The sequence below is a fragment of the Puma concolor genome, chromosome B3, assembly GCF_028749965.1.
Source record: "Puma concolor isolate L17-30 chromosome B3, mPumCon1.1.hap2, whole genome shotgun sequence".
In the NCBI taxonomy this organism is placed as follows: domain Eukaryota; kingdom Metazoa; phylum Chordata; class Mammalia; order Carnivora; family Felidae; genus Puma; species Puma concolor.
Genome location: NC_141672.1, coordinates 90,145,942 through 90,170,709, shown reverse-complemented (window position 1 = coordinate 90,170,709; position 24,768 = coordinate 90,145,942). Strand labels below are relative to the sequence as shown.

At 37.1% G+C, this 24,768-nt stretch overlaps 1 protein-coding gene across 1 annotated transcript in view; it reads left to right on the top strand.

Moving 5' to 3' along the window:
• SPG11 (SPG11 vesicle trafficking associated, spatacsin) overlaps positions 1-24,768 on the top strand; it is an 88,038-nt gene that overhangs the window by 1,832 nt on the left and 61,438 nt on the right. The window contains exons 2-8 of the mRNA XM_025920087.2: positions 937-1,121; positions 2,114-2,338; positions 3,758-3,959; positions 12,020-12,157; positions 12,345-12,793; positions 14,108-14,253; positions 23,994-24,126. Coding sequence (XP_025775872.2) covers positions 937-1,121; positions 2,114-2,338; positions 3,758-3,959; positions 12,020-12,157; positions 12,345-12,793; positions 14,108-14,253; positions 23,994-24,126 — 1,478 coding nt within the window. The remainder of the gene's footprint in view (positions 1-936; positions 1,122-2,113; positions 2,339-3,757; positions 3,960-12,019; positions 12,158-12,344; positions 12,794-14,107; positions 14,254-23,993; positions 24,127-24,768) is intronic.

Here is a 24,768-nt window from a genome sequence, read left to right as displayed (position 1 = left end):
GGAATTGAGTGTTCCTGAAAAATCATCAGTCCAGGTATAAAGACAGAAATATAAAATGTGTCAATATTTTTCTTTAATAAGGACAAAAAAATCATCTGATTTTTTTTTAAGAAATAAAATTTAACTACTTCTGTATACAAAAAAGATTTTTTTGAACGATAAAGCTTTATCAGCATGGTAGCCTCCTGCCATTCCATTGTTTTCACAATTGGGTCCTTTTATTTTATTAATTTAGTTTGAAGCTGTCACATCATTCATTATTCTCTTTCCATCATTACACTGCTGTAAAACTTCTGTAACTGTGCTGTCTAGCATGGTAGCCATTAGCTACATGTGACTTAGTGAATTTTAAATATTTCCTCAGTTGCACTATTCACATTTCAACTGTTCAGTAGTCACATGTGTCTGTTAGCTACTGTATTGGACAGTGCAGATCTATAGAATAGTTCTGACCAACAGAATGGAAAGTTCTCTTTGTCAGGGCTATTCTATAATATACCGTCTTCGAGTCTTCATAGTCTATAAATACTAACAGTCACTTTTTAAGTCATCGAAAACATTTAAGTTAGCAAAACCTACTTTAAGTTTGAGCATCACCTCTTATAAAAAATATACATATTTGGTTGCTGAAACTTATCCTTGTGACTGTTCCTTTAAACATTTCATCAGACAGGATTTAGGAAGATAATTCATCATTTATTGCTCCATGTCCCCTTTCACCAGTCACTCCTATATTGTTAGCCTGAAGGGGGCTCAGGTAGAAGAGGGGCAAAGTCCCAGAGCAATTTACATTCCCTTTAAAGCCAGTATAGGACTAATGCTACTACTCCATGAATTAAAGAATTGTTCTTTACTCATTCTGCCCTTCTACCCTCACCATTGTGGGTAAATATTACTGTGGATAATAGAATATAATAATCTATGTTTTTTCCTTAGCTTTGTATGGGACGAGTCTCATAAGAGCAGCTCACCAACAGACAAGCCCAAACTGCTTGCTCTTAGTGAGAATTATGAACTGTTTATCTATGAATTTAATTTGAAAGATGGAAGATGCGATGCAACCATTTTGTATAGCTGTAGTGAGGAGACATTGCAAAAGCTCATTGAAGATCAAAATATCAGTAAGTATTTACAGGTGGTCAGTCTGTGACATCACTGTGAAATCTTATATATTCCAGGAAAACTTCTTATAGAGATGAAATCAGGGAGGGAGATTTGCCTTGTTAAGTACCGTAGCCACTACCCACATGAGGCTTTTGAGCATTTGAAGTGTGGTTAATGTGAATTAAGATGTCCTCTAAGTGTTAAATACGTTCCAGGTTTTGCAGGCTTAGGATCAGAAAGTATAATATCTCATTCATAGTTTTTTGTATTCATTACACGTTGAAATACTATTTTGGATATTATGGGGTAAGTAATATATAAAAATTAATTTCACCTGATTCTTTTTTTTGGTGCAACTAGAAAATTTAAAATTCCTTGTGCAGTTCGCATTTGTGGCTGATATATTTCTATTGGATAGTGCTGATCGAGACTGGTTACCCAGCTGTTTACTTTATTTCATCCTGAAGGCTGCAGAGAGCAGAAATGAAGCATTCAGGCTTTATATTTAAGCAGTAGCATACTCGACACACTTGATTTTAAGGTTCCTTCTTTTTCTTTTTTTTTCTTTTTTAGATTTTTTAATTTTTAAGTAATCTCTACACCCAACGTGGGGCTCGAACTCACAATGGAAGAGTCACATGCTCTAGTAGCTGAGCCAGACAGGTGCTCCCCCATCTTGATAAAAAAAAAAAAAAAAAAATCTGTGATTGTTCTTGTGAGGTTCCCAGGATAAGTAGGGTTTTTTTTGTTTTTGTTTAATCTTCTTGTGTACTATCAGACTCGGACCATAAACAGAAGGAACAGAGATATTGTAGGCTACCTTTATTCATCCCCTTACCTACCTACCAGTGACCACTTGATTAGGTGGGTATGAGCAATAACTGCCTAGAGTCGGACTAAGTGCTATTTCTTCTTCACTTGATCTGTTTATGATATGTTTACAAGATCAAAATTGCCAACTGTAAAATTGTGACCAGTGAGTTTGAAATACTATGCTTTTGTTTCCTAGGTATTTCCATATTGTCTTTGAGAATTCTGTCATTTCATGATAACACTTCACTATTGCTCATCAACAAATGTATCATCGTACACCTTATATTTCCTGAAAGAGATGCTGAGGTTGGAGTATGCAGCTGTTTTACATTACCCTTGCCTGCACAGGCAGTGGACAGGATTATTGACACGCAGCTCTGCAGAGGAATTCTCTTTGTTTTGAGTAGTTTAGGCTGGATCTGTATCCTTGGCAGTAAAGATGTGGATGTGCAGGGGAGGAGAATGCCTTAAAGGATGAGCCTTTTTTAGGCTTTTAGTTTTAGGGACTGGTATATAAGTAGAATTGTTAGATTTTCAGTATAATTCAGGGAAAAAGATCTTTATGAACTTGAAATACTCAACTATATTGTTTTGTATTCCATTCAAGTATTTTTTAGTACATACATTTTTTTCCATAATCATAATATTACAACTTGTGTTCTTTTTAAATTATATATGCTCTATATTACCCATTTATTCAAAACATGCTTATTAAGTATCTACTATGTGCTTGTTCCAGAAAGGATTTAGAGGGCTGCTTATGATGTGATGCATACATTTTCATATATGAATATAATCTCCTTATATGATGATTCCATCATATTAGTGAATCATATGGTTTGCTTAACTACTTTTAATTTGGATTTGGAAACATTACAGTTTTTGTTTCCAGCAGATCTTTAGATCAGATCATCAGCAAAATTGTTTTGAAGACTTGAAAAATGACCCCTTATATGATTTTGGAACTTTTATTTCTGAATTAAAGGGATGGTTTGTCTATTTTAGATATAAAATAACCTTTATTAAAATTTCTTTTGTAAAAATGTCAAAGTGTTGCATTAACTTCATCTTTGTTGCCGGGTTATAGAATGGTGCTGTCCAGCATGTTAGGCACTAGGCTTATATGGCTGTTGTGCACTTGAAATTGGCTAGTGTGATTGAGAAACTGAATTCCTAATTTTACTTAATTATTTTAAATTTGAAAGCTCATACTTGATTCAGTTATTGGAGAACTTTTAAGTATATCTAAGTTCTCAAATGTGAATTTTAGGAAGTTTAAATACAGATCAGGTATTTCCAATGGAAATTTAGTGTCTAAACTGTGGTTTGCTGTAAGTGTAAAATACCAGATTTTGAACACTTATATGAAAAGGTGTAAAATATCCCAATTTTTTATGTAAATTACCTGTTGAGATGGTAATATTTTGGATATATTGGGCTAAATAAAATGTATTACTAACATTAATTTCACTGGTTTCTTTTTACTTATTTAATAGGGCTACTAGAAAATTTGCAATGACAAATATGGCTCACATTCCATTTCTCTTGGAAAGCACTGTTGTAGAACAATAGTGGGAAATATTAGCAGTGTATCAGAGCCTGTCACAGAGTGGATTTTCAGCAAGTATTGCTGAATGAACTCTGTATCAGGTTGTTTATTGGGCCACCAACTTCACATTCAGCTGGTTACTGTGATGAGGGCTGCCTCAAGTGTCCACTCTTCCTTTTGTTACTATACCCATAAGGTTGCAGCGATGAAGTCTATAAGCTCCATCCCATCCTGTATTTTAAGTGTTGGGGCATACTTAAGACTGGCATTTTCTTTAACTCTAACTCAAAGACATTTTTGACACTGTGGATGGTAGACATGTAGCTCATGTGGATTTAGCACTTCACCAAGAAGATATGTGTGATGAGCAGCAACAGGAGCCAGCCAAGGTTTCTTCGTTTACTTCGCTGAAAGTGTCTCAGGACCTAGATGTTGTGGTGATTATCAGCTCTTCCAACTCTGCAATTGCTCTTAACTTAAATTTGTATTTCAGGTATGTAAATTACTGCCATCTCTAAGTTGAGGTAAATAAAGCCTTAAGAGGTTAAAACATACTTGTTAGGGGGCAGCTGGGTGACTTAGTTGAGCATTGGACTCTTGATTTCTACTTGGATCACTATCCTAGGGTCGTGGGATCCATGCTGAGCTTAGAGCCTGCTTGAGGTTCTCTCTCTCTCCCTCTGTCCCTCTCCCCCACTCACACTTTCTTTAAAATAAAATAAAAACGTTTAATTTAAAAAATGTACTTGCTAGCTTTTTTTTTTTTTTCCCCTAAGAGAGCAAGTGGGGGAGGGGCAGAGAATCTCAAGCAGGCTCCATGCTTAGGGTGGAGTCTGATTCAGGGCTTGATCTCAGGAGAGTGAGATCATGACCTGAGCGGAAATCAAGAGTTGGACACTTAACTGACTGAGCCACCCAGGTGCCCCTTGTTAGCTTTTTTAAAAACCAGTTTAATTTTTCTATTCAGCTAGTTCATGTTCTAGCAACTACATAGGTTGTTACTGTAAAATTGTGCAAATGATCATTGGCTACCTTTATATCAAGATTTTGATTTTGATTTATATATGTTTTACATATAGCTTATGTAAGATACAAAGTAATCAAGCACTGTTTTAAAAATAAGTACTAATGTATAGTATAGCACAGTTGACTATTACACATTATTTATTCCTTGCCCTACATTAAAGTAGAAGAAAAATGGGATTTACCCTGTTTCAGAATTGCTTCTTATGTGGCTTAGGTTCCTGGAGCCTTGAGGATTACTTTTCTCTTAAAGAACTTTGATAATATATATTAAGGTAGCTTTCTCCAGCTAAGTACTTCCTCAGCTGTTTCCCTTGAAGGACCCACCCCAGTTACTGTCTAAATATATTAGTAAAAATTGAAGGCTTATTTGTGTTACTTTTAGATTTAGATATTTAAGTTGCTTCTGATTTTGTAATGTTTGAGAGAGGTATGATGTGAGAGGCATATGTAAATGCCCCAACCTGTACATTGCAACTTATCTAAAAGTAGGCTAGTCCGTATTTATGACTTGTGGCCTTCAGGGCCATTCAAAACCATTAGGATTTTTGGTCCTAACCTAATATGAATGAGATAAACAAATCCTTGAGTAATTGGGAAGGCACTTTGATGGGTTTTATTGCCTATCATTTGGATCACAAGAAAGGATAAATTCATTTTCACATACCTACTGAACCTCTTCCTACTGTGTTTTTTTTCTTTTGTTTTAAATGGCCTTGACCTTAAAAAAGAAAAAAAATCTTTGAACAAAGATGATTTGCACTTTCTCAGATCATATGCTTGTTTACAGTAGGCCATTTTCACTGACTAAAACATACCCTGGTATGTAGAATTACGTTCTAATCTACCTTGGAAAATAATTTGATAGATGAAGAGGGGGGAAAGCCTACTCAGCCACTCTGATCCTTGAGTATAGGGAACATTCCTGTGGATGTTTTTTGTTTTGTTTTTGTTTTAAGTTGATTTATTTATTTAGAGAGAGAGCAAAAGTGGGGAGGGCAGAGAGAGAGGAGAGAGAGAATCCTAAGCAGGCTCTGCACTGTCAGCTCAGTCAGTCCCACCAACTGTGAGATAAAGACCTGAGCGAAAAATCAGTTGCTTAACCGACTGAGCCACCCGCGTGCCCCCCTGTGGATGTTTTGGTAACACTTCAAGAGAACGCTGAAGACTGCACCATGCACATTGTTTGAACAAATTGCATTTGAACTCAGCTACTGTTACATCACCCAAAGAGAGCTGGTGTTTGCTTACCAGTAAATTTAGGAATCTAAATGAATGATCTATATTTACTAATTACATGAATGCTCTTTAATTAGTATAATTTCTGGAATAGACTATTTTCTTGTTTTTTTAACTTTTATTAAATGTTTTATTACTTTTTCTTAACATTTATTTTTGAGAGAGCACAAGTGGGGAGCGGGGTGCAGGGAGAGAGGGAGACACAGAATCTGAAGCAGGCTCAAGGCTATGAGCTGTCAGGACACAGCCCGATACAGGGCTTGAACTCACACAAGTTGTGAAACCATGACCTGAGCTGAAATCAGACGCCTAACCGACTGAGCCACCCAGGCACCCCTAAATTTTTTTAAAAAAATTTTATTATATTTTTTGAAAGAGAACTCGCAAGCAGAGGAGGGGCAGAGAGCAAAGGAGACAGAGGATCCAAAGTGGGTTCTGCTCTGACAGCAGAGAGCTCGAACTCATGATCAGTGAGATCATGATCTGAGCCCAAGTCAGACACTTAACTGATTGAGCCACCCAGAAACCCCTGCATATTTTTTTAAATTTTTATTTTTTTAAATTTATATCCAAGTTAGTTAGCATATAGTGCAACGATGATTTCAGGAGTGGATTCCTTAATGCCCCTTACCCATTTAGCCCATCCTGCCTCCACAACCCCTCCGGTAACCCTCTGTTCTCCATATTTAAGAATCTCTTATGTTTTTGTCCCCTCCCTGTTTTTATATTATTTTTGCTTCCCTTACCTGATGTTCATCTGTTTTGTATCTTAAAGTCCTCATATCAGTGAAGTCATACGATATTTGTCTTTCTCTGACTGACTGATTTCGCTTAGCATAATACCCTCTAGTTCTATCCACATAGTTGCAAATTGCAGGATTCCATTCTTTTTGATTGCCAAGTAATACTCTATTGTGTGTGTGTGTGTGTGTGTGTGTACACCACATCTTCTTTATCCATTCATCCATTGATGGACATTTGGGCTCTTGCCATACTTTAGCTCTTGTTGATAGTGCTGCTATAAACATTGGGGTGCATGTGCCCCTTTGAAACAGCATACCTGTATCCCTTGGATAAATACCTAGTAGTGCAATTGCTGAGTTGTAGGGTAGTTCTATTTTTAATTTTTTGAGGAACCTCCATACTGTTTTCCAGAGTGGCTGCACTAGTTTGCATTCCCACCAGCAGTGCAAAAGAGACCCTCTTTCTCCGCATCCTCGTCAACATCTGTTGTTGCCTGAGTTGTTAATGTTAGACATTCTGACAGGTGTGAGGTGGTATCTCATTGTGGTTTTGATTTGTATTTCCCTGATGATGAGTGATGAGCATTTTTTCCTGTGTCAGTTGGCCATCTGGATGTCTTCTTTAGAGAAGTGTCTATTCATGTCTTTTGCCCATTTCTTCACTGGATGATTTGTTTTTTGGGTGTTGAGTTTGATAAGTTCTTTTTACATTTTGGATACTAACCGTTTATCTGATATGTCGTTTGCAAATATCTTCTCCCATTCTGTCGGTTGCCTTTTAGTTTTGCTGATTGTTTCCTTTGCTGTTTAGAAGCCTTTTATTTTGATGAGGTCCCAATAGTTCATTTTGCTTTTGTGTCCTTTGCCTCAGGAGATGTGTTGAGTAAGAAGTTGCTGCAGCCAAGGGCAAAGAGGTTTTTGCCTGCTTTCTCCTCAAGGATTTTGATGGCTTCCTGTCTTAGGTTTAGGTCTTTGATCCATTTTGAGTTTATTTTTGTGTATGGTGTAAGAAAGTGGTCCAGGTTCATTTTTCTACATGTCGCTATCCAGTTTTCCCAGCACCAACTGCTGAAGAGACTGTCTTTATTCCATTGGATATTCTTTCCTGCTTTGTCAAAGATTAGTTGGCTATACGTTTGTGGGTCTGTTTCTGGGTTCTCTATTCTGTTCCATTGATCTGAGTGTCTGTTTTTGTGCCAGTACCATACTGTCTTGATGATTACAGCTTTGTAATACAGTTTGAAGTCCAGGATTGTGATGCCTCCTGCTTTGGTTTTCTTTTTCAAGAGCTTTTGACTATTCAGGGTTTTTCTGGTTCCATGCAAATTTTAGGATTGTTTGTTCTAGTTCTGTGAAGAATGCTGGTGTTATTTTGAAAGGTATTGCATTGAATGTGTAGATTGCTTTGGGTAGTATTGACATTTTAACAATATTTGTTCTTCTTATCCAGGAGCATGGAATCTTTTTCCATTTTTTTGTGTCTTCTTCAATTTCTTTCATAAGCTTTCTATAGTTTTCAGTGTATAGATTTTTTACCTCTTTAGATATATTCCTAGGTATTTTATGGTTTTGGTGCAATTGTAAATGGGATCAATTCCTTGATTTCTCTGTCACTTCATTATTGGTATATAGGGATGCAACCGATTTCTGTGCATTGATTTTATATCCTGCCACTTTGCCGAATTCATGGATCAGTTCTAGCAGTTTTTTGGTAGAATGTTTTGAATTTTCCGTATAAAGTATTATGTCATCTGCAAAGAGTGGAAGTTTGACCTCCTCCTGCCTGATTTGGATACCTTTTATTTCTTTGTGTTGTCTGATTGCTGAGGCTAAGACTTCCGATACTATGTTGAATAACAGTGGCAAGAGTGGACATCCCTGTTTTGTTCCTGACCTTAGGAGGAAAGCTCTCAGTTTTTCTGCATATTTTATTTTCTAAATGTGCTCTGAAGTTTATTTTTTATTTTATTTTACTTTAAAGTGTATTTATTTATTTTGAGAGAGAGAAAGAGTGTGAGTAGGGGAGGGGCAGAGAGAGAGGGAGAAAAAGAATCCCAAGCAAGCTCCATGCTGTCAGCTCAGAGCCTGTCTTGGGGCTCTAGTTCACAACCGTGAGGTCATGACCTGAGCTAATGTCAAGAGTCAGACGCCCCTGTGCTCTGAAGTTTAAAAATGTTTTTATCTTTCCTGACTCCTAGTTCTAGCTCTTCTTTCCCCCTGATACAGAATGTCGGTTTCTCCTTTTCATTTTATCCTTTGAGATCTACCTCTCTCATGAAGCTTTTACTTACTAAAACCCCTTCAACTTGTAATTTTATATTCATTTTATAATTTTTCTCCTCTGTGGACTTCTGTAACACTTTTGCTTTGAACTACAGTTTAGCACTTAGTTATATAGTCTTGTATTATTTCTCTAATTTTTTCATGTTTTCTGTAGAGTTTGTAAGCAAGTTGAGGACCCAAACTCAGGGTCTGTTGTTTCAGTTCATTGTCAGTGACTTTTCTTCCAGTACTCTTACCCTGGCTTTGTCTTTGTGTGAAACCGTTCCTCCCTCAAATCACTACCTGCACTTCTCACTCCCTGACCACAGCTTCCCAAATTTTCTGTGTCACTTACTCAAGTACCCCCACTTTACTTGTCCTCTGACCTCATTGGAATTTCCAGTTCGTTGACTTTTCACTCTCTAGCCTCCTCCTGTCTTTACTCCCTCCCACTCCTTTCCCTTCTCAGCATAGATTCTGTGACTCATCATTTCAATCACTTTTTTTTGTATGTGCCCTGAACTCTTGCTCCTCTCTGTGGTAGCACTTGGTCTGACAAAATCTTTTTTTTTTCTTTTTTCTTTTTCACTCTGCCTTCTCTGTCCCTGCCCCCAAGCAACCAGGCACTTGTGAGAAAACCACAAAGGAAAATTGATACCACTGTGAGTTCACATTTGCTGCCTTCAACTGGTCTCTCAGTATTGTCTGGAAATTTTACAATGATTTTTCATGAGCCCACTTTTTTATAACAGTGTTTTTAAACCTCCATTTTCCCCAAACCTCTGCTCATCCCTTTATCCCCAAGTCTTTTTTTTTTTTTTTTTTTTTTTTTAACATTTATTTATTTTTGAGACAGAGAGAGACAGAGCATGAACGGGGGAGGGTCAGAGAGAGGGAGACACAGAATCTGAAACAGGCTCCAGGCTCCGAGCTGTCAGCACAGAGCCTGACACGGGGCTCGAACTCACGGACCACGAGATCGTGACCTGAGCCGAAGTCGGCCGCCTAACCGACTGAGCCACCCAGGCGCCCCTCCCCAAGTCTTCTTAGGTAACTTTGTCTCCTACTCTATAGTGGAAGTAGAATCCATCTAATGAGAACTCCCTCAGTTTCTCACATTAAGTTACAAACCTACTTTCCTGTGCCCATCTCCTCATCTTCCCTCCTATTAAAACAGATTCCCCTCCTTCCATGAAGGCCTCTGTGCTCTGTGCTCCAGATTCCATTTTTTTCCTTCTTTCTCAGGGACCATTTTCCATTTGCTTTCTTTTTTATTTCTCCAACCTCTTTTTTTTTTTTTTTTTGTTTCATTTTTGAGAGAGACAACATGAGGAGGGGAAAAGAGAGAGGGTGACGGGAGAGAGAGAGAATCTCAAGCAGGCTCCACACTGCTAGCACAGAGCCCGATGTGGGGCTCTAAACCACGAACGGGGGCGCCTGGGTGGCGCAGTCGGTTGAGCGTCCGACTTCAGCCAGGTCACGATCTCGCGGTCCGGGAGTTCGAGCCCCGCGTCGGGCTCTGGGCTGATGGCTCAGAGCCTGGAGCCTGTTTCTGATTCTGTGTCTCCCTCTCTCTCTGCCCCTCCCCCGTTCATGCTCTGTCTCTCTCTGTCCCAAAAAAAATAAATAAACGTTAAAAAAAAAATTTTTTTTTTAAACCATGAACCATTAGATCATGACCTGAGCTGAAATCAAGAGTCGGACACTTGACCAACTGAACCACCCAGGTGCCCCTCCAAACTCTTTTAAGCATTAGATGCATATCTAATTAGTCACCAGATCCTAATCATTCTACCTCCTAAGTGTTTCTTGAATCTGTCTACTACTCTAAACTCCTGTTATCATTCTCACCCATGTCACTGTCATCACTTACCTGAACTAAGGTAAGGTAATGGTTTGTAATTGGTCTCCCCATGTCTGCTCTTACCCCATCAACTTCATGCTCTGTAAAGTAGCCAGAGTGATGTGTTAAAATGCATATCTTCTCAGAGAAACAGCCAGTTATTAACACCTGGGGACAAGGTATCCACCTTTCATTTGGGGGGATGGGAAACTGCCTTCTCCATGCATCGTCTTTTCTCCCTGTCCCCTGCCTTTTCTAGCTTTTTAAAAATCAATCCTTGATGTTAACATATTATCTTCAAATTGTTGAAAGGGTTAATAGCAGTGTAAGTGCTCAAGGTTTAAGTGCCACTCTTTCTCCCCCAGCTACTCTTCTATATCTGATCATACTGCTTTTCTTAGTTAAAACCCTTACTTAGCTTCCCTACCCCACAAGATAAAACTAAAAATCCTTAGTAGCCCATAGAGTCTTGCACCATCTGCCTCCTGCCAACCTCTCCAGTCTCATCTCCGGCCACCTTGCTTCTCATTCACTATGCTTTAGCTACCTTTGCCTTTTTTTTGTTTCTCAAAACAAAAAGAAAAACCCTCTTTCTGCAAATACTCTTCCACCTACACCTGCACTTACATTTTGTCTTTCTAGTTGGTATGCATTCCCCTGATCTCAGCCTACATCTTACTTTGTGGTGACAGTATTGTGAACGGTTAAAAGCCTGGGCTTTATGGTCACATTGACCTGGTTACAGCTCCACTGTTTCTCTGGGCCTTTGTTTCCATATCTATAAAATGGGGGTATGTTTACCTCATAGGGTTTTTGAAAGGCTTAGTTTATATAAAGTTTTATGGGCACTTGGGTGACTCAGTCAGTTAAATGTCTTCACGGCTTCTGGGCTCAAGCCCCATGTTGGGCTCTGTGCTGACAGCTCAGAGCCTGGAGCCTGCTTCGGATTCTGTGTCTCCTTCTCCCTCTGCCCCTCCCCCCTCGCGCTCTGTCTCTTTCTCTCTCTCAAAAATAAACAAAATATTTTAAAGTTTTAATCACAACATCTGCATTATCATAGATGGTAAGTGTTCTTATTTCTTTATAAAGCTAACTGCCTATAAATGTCCAATTCTTTTTTCTTGATTGAGATATAATTGGCACGCAACATTGTATTAGTTTCAGGTGTACAACATAATGATTCAATATATGTATATGTTGTGAAGTGAACACCACAATAAATCTAGTTAACTTCCATTACCACACATGGTTACAAATGGGTCAAATTCTTAGGGCTGACTTTATCATTCTGTTATAAACAATGGAGAGAAGGAGTCCTGTTCAAAAAACCTGTCTATACTGTTCCTTCTGTGTGACACCCCCTTCCCCTCAATATTTAACAGTAGTAACACAGATTTGGATTCAATCATCATTGTTGACCATGGCTATCATTTTAAAATGTAGGCAACACCCAGGACACCTACTATGTGAAAGAACTCAAGAAGACATGCCTGTTGAAGGCCCTAAGGGGATAGATGAAGATGATCCTGTTAATTCTGACTACAACATGAAACTGACCAAGTTTTCCTTTCAAGTTGATAGGTACAGAAACTTCCCTCTTGGGTTTACTTTATTCCTTTTTTTTTTTTTTTTTTGGTCATACTCTACCTTTTTACTAAAGGGCTTTACAGAAGTAAACACTTTTTTTTTTAATGCATCTTCTTCATGATATAGTGTTTTATGTAGTGCCTTTCACTGTAACAGGTGTGAGTTCTACCCTGTCTTCCAGGTCTTGGAAAGCCCAGCTATCATCATTGAATGAAACAATAAAGAGTTCCAACCTGGAGGTTTCCTATTGTGCTCCGTGGTTCCAGAATATTTTGCATTTGGAGTCTCCTGAATCTGGTAACCCCAGTACCAGTATGCCAGGCTGGGCCTTCATTCCACCAGACATAATGCACAACCAGTATAATTTTCCACAGAAAGATCATGCCAAGACCAGGGATCCAGGAAGATCATGGAAAACAATGCACATTCATGAACAAGAGGAACCTATTGAGCTTAAATGTATGTCTGTGACAGGATTCAGTGCACTGTTTACTTGGACAGTGGAAAGGACGGGCTGCACCATTGTCCTTTGGGATTTGGAGACCCAGGGCCTGCAGTGCTTTTCCCTTGGCCAAAAGTGTATTCCTATAGACAGTTGTGGAGACCAGCAACTCTGCCTTGTTTTGACAGGTGAGAATAACTCGTGTTAGGTTGAAACCCATTGCTAAGAGGTGTGCTTGCTTTTTTTAAAAATTTTTTTAATGTTTATTTGTTTTTGAGAGAGAGCGAGTGAGCATGAGTGGGGGAGGGGCAGAGAGAGTGGGAAACACAGAATCTGAAGCAGGCTTCAGGCTCTGAGCTGTCAGCAGAGTCCGATGCGGGGCTTGAACCCATGAACTACGAGATTATGACCTGAGCCGAAGTTGGACGCTCAACCGACTGAGCCACCCAGGTGCCCTGAGAGGTGTGCTTTCTTAACATATTTTACTTATGCTCAGGTGATGTTAGTGCCTACACTGTCCTCTAAGTGGTAGTCTTTCATGGGGAAACTTGGTGTTACTCTTGGTACTGTTGTCTCATCTATTTGATTTTTAATTAAGGTTATTTTTGCTCAGCTCAGTGCTCTGACGCTAAAGTCAGAGAAGTGTCAGAGTAGTAAAGGTTGGTTTTATCCCAGGGAGTCTCCTCTTGATTTGTCTGTGCAAGCAACAGTAGTAAGCTGGCTGCTTCTGGGCCATATATATGTGCACCGCAGATTCATTCTATTGGGCTTGCACTATCTAGGCTTTTAAAGAAGACTGTATTATAAACACATAAAGTTAGAGGATTTCTAGCTGTTATTGAAAAATTATTAGATCTGGCAACACTAGCCCTGCATTCCTCCGTAGTAATTTATGGGTTGAGGCTGAATTTTGGTTCTCTTAGATGGGCTGTTTTCTTGTTAGTTTTTTCTTGTACTTGTCTCACTACCCGTTTGGTATTTCTCAGTCAGCAGTTATGCCATAACCTCCTACAAAGCTATTGAGTGATGCAATTGAACTATGTGTGTGTTTTTTTTTTAATACCCCAGATTTGGAAATCCTATATTTCTGTGTGTCATGAGCGTGCTATTGGTTTTACCTTAGTGAATCGGATATATGACATCTCTGTAAATAGTTAAAAATTCCAGGCATTGATTGTGTGGATAATGTAAAGGAGAAAAGTGAGATTTATTATTATTTCATAGGATGTGTTGTTCTTATGAGAATTTGCCCTGTGGTCCGTTGTTGAAAAAATAAAACTCTTTTTTAAAAACATTAAAAAATCATGTAGGATTAATCATGGTCATAGTAGTACCTGGTGCCAAATACATATATTTGTAATTATAGCACTGAAGTATTGCATAATTAGATGTAATATATAAGGTAATAAATACCTTAATTAGGTAATAAGGTAATTAGGTAATACCATAATAAGGTAATAAATACCTTAATTTATTTAAGGTAACTTTTATTTTTCCTGCAGAAAATGGACTCTCTCTGATTTTGTTTGGATTGACTCAGGAGGAGTTTTTAAATAGACTAATGATCCATGGAAGTGCCAGTACTGTGGACTCTCTTTGCCATCTCAATGGATGGGGGAGATGCTCAATCCCCATCCATGCACTGGAGGTAACAATATTAAATGTCTACATGACTTTGCTTGATTATTTTCTGTCATGGACTCTTACTTGACTGAAGATTTGGGAGAATTCATTTAACCTAGCAGCAAAAAGAGCTATAGTCTTTACCCAACCATTTGCTTAGTTCTGGTTATTTCAATACACTAATTCTGCTTAGGAATTCTGCTTACCCTTTTTGGTCTTAAAAGATAAAAAATTATAGTAAAAACTAAAAAAAAGTTGCAAAAAATGGAGGCAACAATAAGATGGTAAGACTAAATGAAGTAAAAGCAAGCTATGGAAATCACAAACAAAAGTGACCTTTTATTTCTACCTTATGGTCCCTACTCTTCTAATCAAACTATGGAAGCAACATAACCTGAAAAATTTGTACAGCATTTTGTAGTTCACACTTTTTTATATGCATTATCTAGTTTTGTCTTAAAATAACATGAGATGATTTGGATAGTCTTTTTTTTTTTTTTTTTTTGTAAGTTTATTATTTATTTTGAGAGAGAGAGAGAGAGAGACACCAGAGGAGGAGGGGAGAGAATCCTAAGCAGGCTCTGCGCTATAAGCATGGAGCCCAATGTGGGACTTGAACTCACGAACTGAGAGATCATGACCTGAACCGAAATCAGAGTCTGGGACTAAACTGAGCCACCCGGGTGCCCCTGGATAGTTTTTATTCATTTCATTTTACAGATGAAAAACCTTAGGCTCAGAATGGTTGAGTGAGTGGCCCATAGCAATACTAACAAGAACTGGAGCTAGAATCAAAGTCAAGGTACTTTTCTGTAGATCACACAGACCCCAAAAGTTAATAATGTTGTATGTGAGTTTGTATTTTTAATGACAGCTTTATTAAAGTATAACACACATACCATAAAATTCACCCATCTAAGGAGTACAGTCCACTGATTTTTAGTGTATTCAGGGTTGTACAACTATCACTGTTATGTAATTCCAAACATTTTCATTACTTCAAAAAGAAACTCTGTATCCATTAGCAGTCATTTACCAATTCTCATGGCTGCTAAGTCCCAAACACTGATACGCCTTCTGTCTCTGGATTTGCCTATTCTGGACATTTCCTATACATGGAAATATAAAATATGTAGCCTTTTATGACTGGCTTCTTTCACATAGCATATTTTCAAGGGTCATCAGTGTTGTAGCATATATCAATACTTCTTTTTTTGTATGGCTGAATAATATTCCATTATATGGATGTACCACATTTTGTTTATCCATTCATCAGTTGATGGACATTGGGTTGTTTCCACTTTTTAGCTATTGTAAGTAATCCTGTGAACAGTGGTGTACAAGTTGTGTGTCATATGTTTTCATTTCTCTTGGATATACACCTAGCAGTGGAATTACTGGGTCATTTAACTTTTTGAACCGCAAAATTGTTTTTCACAGCAGTTACACTGTGTGTGTAACTTTTACATTCCCACCAGCAGTGTGTGACGAGGGTTCCAAGAGCTCCACATCCTCACCAACACTTGTTATTGTCCACCTTTTATTATAACCATCCTAGTAGTTGTAAAGTCAAAATTAAGTCATTGTGTTTTGTTTTGTTTTGTTTTTTTTAAGTAATCTCTATGCTCACTGTGGGGCTTGAATCCATGACCCCAAAATTGAGAGTCACATGCTCTACCTACTGAGCCAGCCAGGGACCCCTCGTTGTGGTTTTGATTTGCATTTTCTCAATGAGTAATGATGTTGAACATGTTTTCATTTGCTCATTTTCCATTTGTATATGTCTTTGGAGAAATGTCTATTTAAAGCTTTGTCCATTTAAAAATTTTTTTCTGTCGTTGAGTTCTAAAATTTCTTTATATTTTCTGGGTACTAGAATCTGATGACTTTCAAATATTTTCTCCCATTCTGTGGGTTTTCTTTTTACCTTCTCAATGATGTCCTTTGAAATACAAAGGTTTTTAATTTTGATAGTCAATTTACTTTTTTTAATCTCTAGTGCTTTTGGTTCATATCTAAGAAATCATTGCCTAAACTGAGGCAATGGGGTTTCATAAGAGTTTTATCATTTTAGCTCTTACGTTTAGGTCTGTGATGCATTGTGATTAATTTTTGTATTAGCAAGGGATTCAGTTTCATTCTTTTGTATGTGGATACGCATTTCTTCCAGCACCATTTGTTGAAGAACTTATTTTTATACACTACAAAATATCATGGAGAAAATTTGAGTAATAGGGAAAAAAGAAAATTTGTCACCTATAAATCCATTATCCAGAAGTAATCATACTTATTTCCTTGTGGTTATTTTTCTTAAATATTAATGTTAATAATGTGTAATTTCATTAACATTCTTATCAACCCTGAAGGTAAATACTGTTATTAATCCCATTTTATTCATGAGGGAACACAGGTTAGGAAATCTAATTCAGATATACGTGAATAGTGTTTTCCAATATTACATGAATGGTGATAGTTAGCCAGGATTTGAACCTAGGCAGCATGACTGCTGAGCCTCTGTCCTTATATAGTGTTCATGCCTATGTGTGACTTTAATTAGGATTGCATGGTATGTAAGAGATCACAACTAACACCACAGAAATACAGACAGTTGTAAGAGAATATTATGAAAAATCATATGCCAACAAATTGGGCACTCTGGAAGAAATGGATAAATTCCTAGAAACATATAATAAAGGATTGCATGGTAAATGGGGCATTGTTTTGGCCTTAGTCTCACTCCATATACAAATGAGTAAATATATATGATTTTAGTGATAACAACAACAATAATAAAGCAAATATCTTGTATCCACCATCCCAGCAAGAACTGGATTAACATTCTTGAATGTGTGCCCCTCTCCATCCTATTCTCTTACCTCACTCAGTGTCAGAGTTAACTACCATTCTGAAAATTTTAGCCATGCCCTTGCTTTTCTTTATCATAGTCCACATAAATATATCTTCAAATAATGCTATTTAGTTATGGCTATTGTTGAATTTTGCATATAGTGGTACCATGGTATATATTCTTTTGGGACTGTTTTTTTTTTAATTTTTTTTTTCAACGTTTATTTATTTTTGGGACAGAGAGAGACAGAGCATGAACGGGGGAGGGGCAGAGAGAGAGGGAGACACAGAATCGGAAACAGGCTCCAGGCTCTGAGCCATCAGCCCAGAGCCTGACGCGGGGCTCGAACTCCCGGACCGCGAGATCGTGACCTGGCTGAAGTCGGACGCTTAACCCACTGCGCCACCTAGGCACCCCTTGGGACTGTTTTTTAACACTAAACATCAACATAATATTTTCTGATTCATCCAGTGTTAATTTGTATAACTGTAATTTATTCAGTTTCACTCCCATATAAGATCCCATTGTATCAATACATCTTTACTTATCCACCTTTAGGTTTTTTCCAGTTGTTTGCTATTATGGACAAGTCACTATAAGCAGTACACATCTACTGTAGCGCGTGTGCAAGAGTTTCTCCCTGGTGGTAGTAGAAATGCTGGGTCGTGGGACATGTGCATCTTTAACTTTACTAAGTAAACACTCTACTTTTCCAAAGTTGGTTTATCAGTTTATGTTCTCACCAGCAATGTATGTTAGTTCTCGTTGTATGTCTTTTCCAACCCTTGGCATTTGTAGATTTTTCAAATTTTGCTAACCTGGTATTACAATGGGTTTTAATTTGCATTTCCCTGATGATTCAGGTTGATAAATATATGACATTTGGATTTCTTTTGTAAAGTGACTGTTCAAGTCTTTTGTCTTTTGTCTCTTGGGGCGTTTATCTTTTTCTTACTGGTTTGTAGTTTGTATGTTGGATATATTCTACATACTAATCTTTTTTTCTAAGTGGGGTGAATATATTCTAATGCGTGGCTTGACTTTTTATGTTCTGTGGGGGTCTTTAATGTAGTTCTAAATTTTAGTGTATTTTTATATTAATCAGTCTTTTTTGCATGTAATTTGTGCCTTTTCCTATCCTGAAGTCATAAAGATGTTTTTGTATTTTTCCCTAAGTGTTAAAATTATGATTTTCACATTTAAGTCCTTTATCATTTGGAACTTGTATTTATTCATGGTGTGAGGTGGGGACCTATTTCTACCCCCTGTGTATTGATAACCATTTGTCTCAGAACCATTTTTTTTCTAAACTCCTTCCTTTTACCACTACCCAAAATCTCTGTGTGTCAGGTCTCCATATATGCATGAGTTTGTTTCTGGGGTCTATTTTGTTACATTGGTCTTTGCCTATCCGGGGCCAATTCTACCTAGTCTTAATTGTAAATCCCTCACTTTATTATTTTTCAGGATGTATTCATTATTCTTTCTTCCTTAACCCTCTTCCATCTGTCTCTTTCCAACTGTTAAATCTGTATATCAAGTTGGGAAGAATTGACATCTTTAGGATATTTAATATTCCTATCCATAAACATAGTCTCTTTTCCCATTTTTTCATGTCTTCATTAATGTCTTTCAATGAAACATTATCATTTGTGCAATTTTTCCATTAAGAGCTTGACATCTTTTGTTAGCTTTATTTTTGGTCTGGATGTACTTATATTTAAATTTATGTGTATACATATGTAAATACTGTATGTTTAAATGTAGTATATCTTTACATATATTTAAAAACTTTTATATATTGATATTGTAAATGGTATATTTTTAAGTTATATTGTGTTACCAGTATAAAGAAATACATTGAGCTTTTATATGTTAATGTTTCTTTATTTCTGTACCTTTTATGTTACTTGGAGAAAATCAATACGTTTCCAATTTCCATGACTTACAGGAAATAGGTGAGAGTGCAGAGATTTCCATAATTTTCATTAATATAGTGGTTTTTTTCAAGTTTTTATTTAAATCTTTTTATTTATATGTTAACATATATGGTAAAGTTGGTTTCTGGTGTAGAATTTAGTGATTCATCACTTAGGTATAACACCCAGTGCGCATCCCAGCAAGTGCCCTCCTTAATACCCATCACCCATTTAACCCATTCCCACTCACCTCCCTCCATCAACCCTCAGTTTGTGTTCTATTGTTAGAGTCTCTTGTGGTTTGTTTCCCTCTCTCCTCTTCCCTCCCCCTTCCTGTATGTTCATGTATTTTGTTTCTTAAGTTCCACATAAGAGTGAAATCTTGGTATTGTCTTTCTCTGACTTATTTTGCTTAGCATAATACACTATAGCTCCATCCACATAGTTGCAAATGGCAAGATTTCATTCTTTTTGATTGCTGAGTAATACTCCATTGTATGTATATGTGTGTGTGCGTGTATGTATGTGTGTGTGTGTGTGTGTGTGTGTGTGTGTGTGTGTATGCCACATTTTCTTTATCCATTCATCAGTTAGTGGACATTTGGGCTCTTTCCGTAGTTTGGCTATTGTTGATGATGCTGCTATAAACAGTGGGGTGCATGTGCCCTTTCAAATCTGTATTTTTGTATCCTTTGGGTAAATAGTGTAATTGCTGGGTTGTAGGGTAGTTCTATTTTTAACTTTTGAGGAACCTCCATACTATTCTCCAGAGTGGCTGCACCAGTTTGCATTCCCACCTATAGTGTAAGAAGGTTCCCCTTTCTCCACATCCTTGCCAACAACAACAGATGTTGTTTCCTGTGTTGTTAATGTTAGCCATTCTGACAGGTGTGAGGTGGTATCTCATTGTGGGTTTGATTTGTATTTCCCTGATGAGTGATGTTGAGCATCTTTTCATGTGTCTGTTAGCCATCTGTATGTCTTCTTTGGAAAAATGTCTGTTCATATCTTCTCGTTTCTTAACTGGTAGATACTGAGTTTTGTATCCAGTGAATTTGCTAAGTTTTCTTATCCTAATAATTTGTTAGATTTTATTGAACTTTTTATATACTTAGCTACAATAACATCAGAATAATACAGTTTTGTTTCTTCTCTTCAAATCCTTATTCTTCTAACTTTTTTTCCTTATTTTGTTGCTGGGACCTCTAGCATAGTATCACTCAGAAGTAACAGTGGGCATCCTTATTTATTCCTGATTTTAAAAAAGAATACCTGTAATATCTATCCATATTGATATACATGAGTCTGTGCACACGCATGTATATCAAGAAAACCTTTATAAGATTGACTTTTCTTTTTTTCCTATGAGTTTTTTTTTTTTAAGTTTATTTTGAGAGAGACTGAGACAGCGTGAGTTGGGGGGTGCAGCGAGAGAGGGAGACAGAGAATCTCTGCACTGATAGTGTAGAGCTGGACACAGGGCTGAAATCCACCAAACCATGAGATCATGACCTGAGCTGAAACCAAGAGTTTGACGTTTAACTGACTAAGCCACCCAGGCACCCCAGGTGTTGTTTTGTTTTTTAAATCATGAATGGGTATTGAAATTTTATTGAATACTTGTTCTGAATCTCTTGATATAATCATATGAGTCATCCCCTTTCATTTACTGTAAACTACATTAATCAATTTTACTTTTATTGTGAAATATAACATGTATAAAAAAGTATACAGAATACACATACAGTTTAACAAATAATTACAAAGCAGAAAGTCTTGTAACCACCACCAAGTGCAAAAGATAGAACATCACTAGCACTGTAGAAGCTCTTGTGACCTCTAGTAGTTTGGATATTAAATATTAAGTTTATGTTCTTTTAGAGGATATTCTAGGAAATGTACATATTTACATGATCAAAACTAAAGTTAGTAACTTTACCCTTCTTGATAATACAGGTCCATTGAATGCTTTAATTTTATTTACTTTTTCTCCCTACTTAAGTTACTATTGTTTTTATTTTTTTAAACCAAAGTAGACATCATTATTATGTATTTAGGTTCATTTCTTTAAAAAAAATTTTTTTTAATGTTTATTTTTGAGAGAGAGAGAGAACGAGTATGAGTGGGGAAGGAACAGAGAAAGAGGGAGACACAGAATCTGAAGCAGGCTCCAGGCTCTGAGCTGTCCGCACAGAGCCCAACAAGGGGCTCGAACTCAAAAACCGTGAGATCATGCCCTGAGCCGAAGTCAGATGCTTAACTGACTGCACCAACCAGGTGCCCTTCAAAGTTCTCTTTTTGCACAGATATGATATATTTTCTTTGCTCTTCATTTCTTCTCCCATTTTAGGCCTTCACTCTGCCTGGAGTGTATCATTAAGAATCTCTTTTAGTGAGGATCTGACTGGTGCTGAATTCTCCGTTTTTATCTAACTAATAACATCTGTTTTGCTGTCATTTTTGGAAGATATTTTTGGAAGGTGTGGAATTCTAGGTAGGCAGTTTTCCTTCAGAACATTCCTGATCACTTTCTCCTATATTCTGGATTCCATTGTCATTGAGAAATCAGTTTTCTTTGAGCATAGTTTATTTTTCTCCCTTCAGGCTACTTTTGTGATCTTTGTGTTTTTAGTGTTCTGCAGTTTGATCAATTTTATGTCTCACTAATGAATCATAGTCTTTAATGGGAAAAATACTGGTCTATCTGATACCAATTATTTAAAATTTGTTGAGACTTCCTTTCTAGCCTAGTAAGTACTCAGTTTTCATAACTGTTCCATGTACTTGAACATTGAATGTGCATTTTACCCCCACATCCTGTGACATCACAGTGGTAGTTCAATCAAAGGTAATTATAATTTGCATACTTTCCTCAATTTCTCTTTTACCTTTATGAGTGTTTATTACATTGTGGATAATTTCTTTATATCTCCCAGCTCACCAATTTTCTTTTCAGCTGTGTCTAATCTGTTCTAAACACATCCTTCGAGTATCTAATTTCAATTTTTATTTTTTTATTCCTAGAATTACTATTTGGTCATTGTTTTAAAATGTTATTTAGAGAATTTTCAAATTTACAGAAAAATTGAATAAAATAGTAAAATGAACATCCATTTACCCTTCATCATTCACCAGCTGTTAACATTTTGCCACATATGTCTTGACTGGTTGTGTACTTTTTATTTTTGCCAAACTATTTAAAAGTTACTAACTTTGTAACTTTTTAAGTTCTTTGGCGTATATCTTCTAAGAACAAGAATATTCTCTTATTTAATCATACACAATTCAGTTTTCCCTCCCACCACCCAGACCAAAAACAGTTTTTTATGGTCTCTCTTTGGAGGCACTTGTTTTTCTAGTCCATCCACTTTTGGACAGTGTCATGAGCCCTAGGTTTATCCTCTTTTCCTGGATGTGTAACTTCTACCAGTACCTCTCACTCAACCTGCCTGGTCTGTTACACCCAGAACTTCAAAGTTAGTCTCCAGACTAACAGCATCACCATCACCTAGGGATTTATTGAAGTGCAAATTTTCAAGCCCTACCCCAGACTTAATGAATCAGAAACTCTGAGGGTAGGGTTTAGCAACTTACTCTGGGTCATTCTTAAGCACAGTGCTTTAGGGTAAGAGTGGCAAACTTTCTGCAGAGAGCCAGATAGCAAGTATTTTAGGGTTTGCTGGTAGGATTCTATTGCAACTACCCAGAGGTGCCATTTGTAGCCATTGACAATATGTAAATGAATGGGTGAATGGGTGTGGCTATGTTCCCATAAAACTTTAGTTACAAAAACTGGCAAGGGCTAAATTTGGTTGGTGGGTCTTAGTTGTCCAATCCCTGCTTTAGGCTGTTAGAAATTTGCAGAATTGGGGTGCCTGGGTGGCTTAGTTGGTTAAGTGTCTGACTTTGGCTCAGGTCATGATCTCAGTTTGTGAGTTCAAGCCCCATGTTGGGCTCTGTGCTGACAGCTCAGAGCCTACAGCCTGCTTCAGATTCTGTGTCTCCCATTCTTTCTCTGCCTCTGCTGTGCATATGCTCTCTCTCTTTCTCAAAAATAAATAAACATTGAAAAAGAAAAAAAGAAAAAGCACACTAGCTAGAAAAAAAAGAAAAAGAAATTTGCAGAATCTTTCAGACAGCAGTTGGTTTTAGAGCATTCAGTTTTCTGGATTTGTCTTTCCCCTCATTGTTATCCCGGGAAAATTTTTTTGTTTGCAGTTCAACTGAGCATTTAAATGTGTGTGTGTGTGTGTGTGTGTGTGTGTGTGTGTGTGTATGTGTGTGTGTGTTTTAATCTGTGATTTTTAAGTGTACTGTATGGAAAGCTTCCTTAATATGCCTTATCAGAAATGGGAGTCTGTTTTTATTTTTTTAGTAAAAAAATCTTTTTATTTTTATAAAGAGAGCATGAACAGAGGAGAGGGACAAGGGGGGGGGAGAGAGAGAGAGAGAGAGAGAATGAGAATCTTAAGCAGGCTCCATGCTCAGGGCAGGGCCCGACATGGGGCTTGATCCCATCACCCTGGGATCATGGCCTGAGCTGAAATCAAGAGTTGAACCCTCAACCAACTGAGCCATCCAGGCGCCTTGGGAGTCTGTCTTTAGCCTGCTTTTTCAGTAAACTTTATTTCATAAAGTTTATATCATAAAATGCTTTAACATTTTAATTCAAATGGACTGTAAATTAACTGTAATAATAGTCCCCAAGAACCTGGCTTTGAATGGAATTAGAATTACAGACGGTAGAGCTGGAAGTGTTTTCTAATCTAACCTCCTGTTTCTACCAAAGCAGAAACTGATGTTCAGCAAAGTTGGAGACTTGGGCAGATTGCATGATTAGTCATTGTCAGAATCCTCACCAGAACCGGGGTACTGCTGCAGGGTAGAGCGCCTTGTGTCTCTTGCAGTCTCAGTACGTTAAGTTATAAAGTTGAAAAAAAAAATCTATATCCTTAATTTTTTCCTATTGTAACTTTTCCCGATTTTCTCCTGTTTCAGGCTGGGATAGAAAATCGTCAGCTGGACACAGTAGATTTCTTTTTGAAGAGCAAAGAAAATCTTTTGAATCCATCCTCAAAATCTTCTGTACCTGATCAGTTGGATCATTTTCCATCTCATTTATATTTAAAAAGTAAGTAGAAAAGTCTTCTGCATTTGTATTTATCATTTTACCTTTTTAGTCATTTTCAAATTATTGTGCTTTTTGGTGACTGATTTGTCAAAAGTCAATCATGACATTTTATGTATTTCGTGGACTCTTGAGAGACTTGTAAGAATCTGTAAATGTTCTCATTCTAAGTGGATTATTTATTGTTCATATCCTGTACTATGCTTTGTATTTTTAGTATACAAGGAAGAAATGGCCTTTCAAATTCAAGAGAATTTCATTCAAAAGAGAACAAAATTCATTTGCAAAATTGCTCACTCTTGCAACTGTCTGAGATATTTAGTGATGCCTGAGTTATGGATTGAGACTTGTTATATATAAATTTTTCAGGTTAACTCTTCTGCTTATTTGCTGCTTTACCAACGCTTCTTTTCAAGATTTGGCTTTCGTGTTTAATAAACAGGAAACCTAGTTGTTATTCTTCAACCAGGTAGCCATGCACATCCTCTCCTTAGAGGTACAGGGTAATAAAGTATGTTTTTCCTTACACTTACAGTTTTATAATCTTTTTTTTTTTTGGTCTCTTGCTGGTATAGATCTCTTTCTTGTTAATAGATCTCCTTTTAATTGTGGTGGCATAGAATTTCATTCTGTGGGCTATGCCAT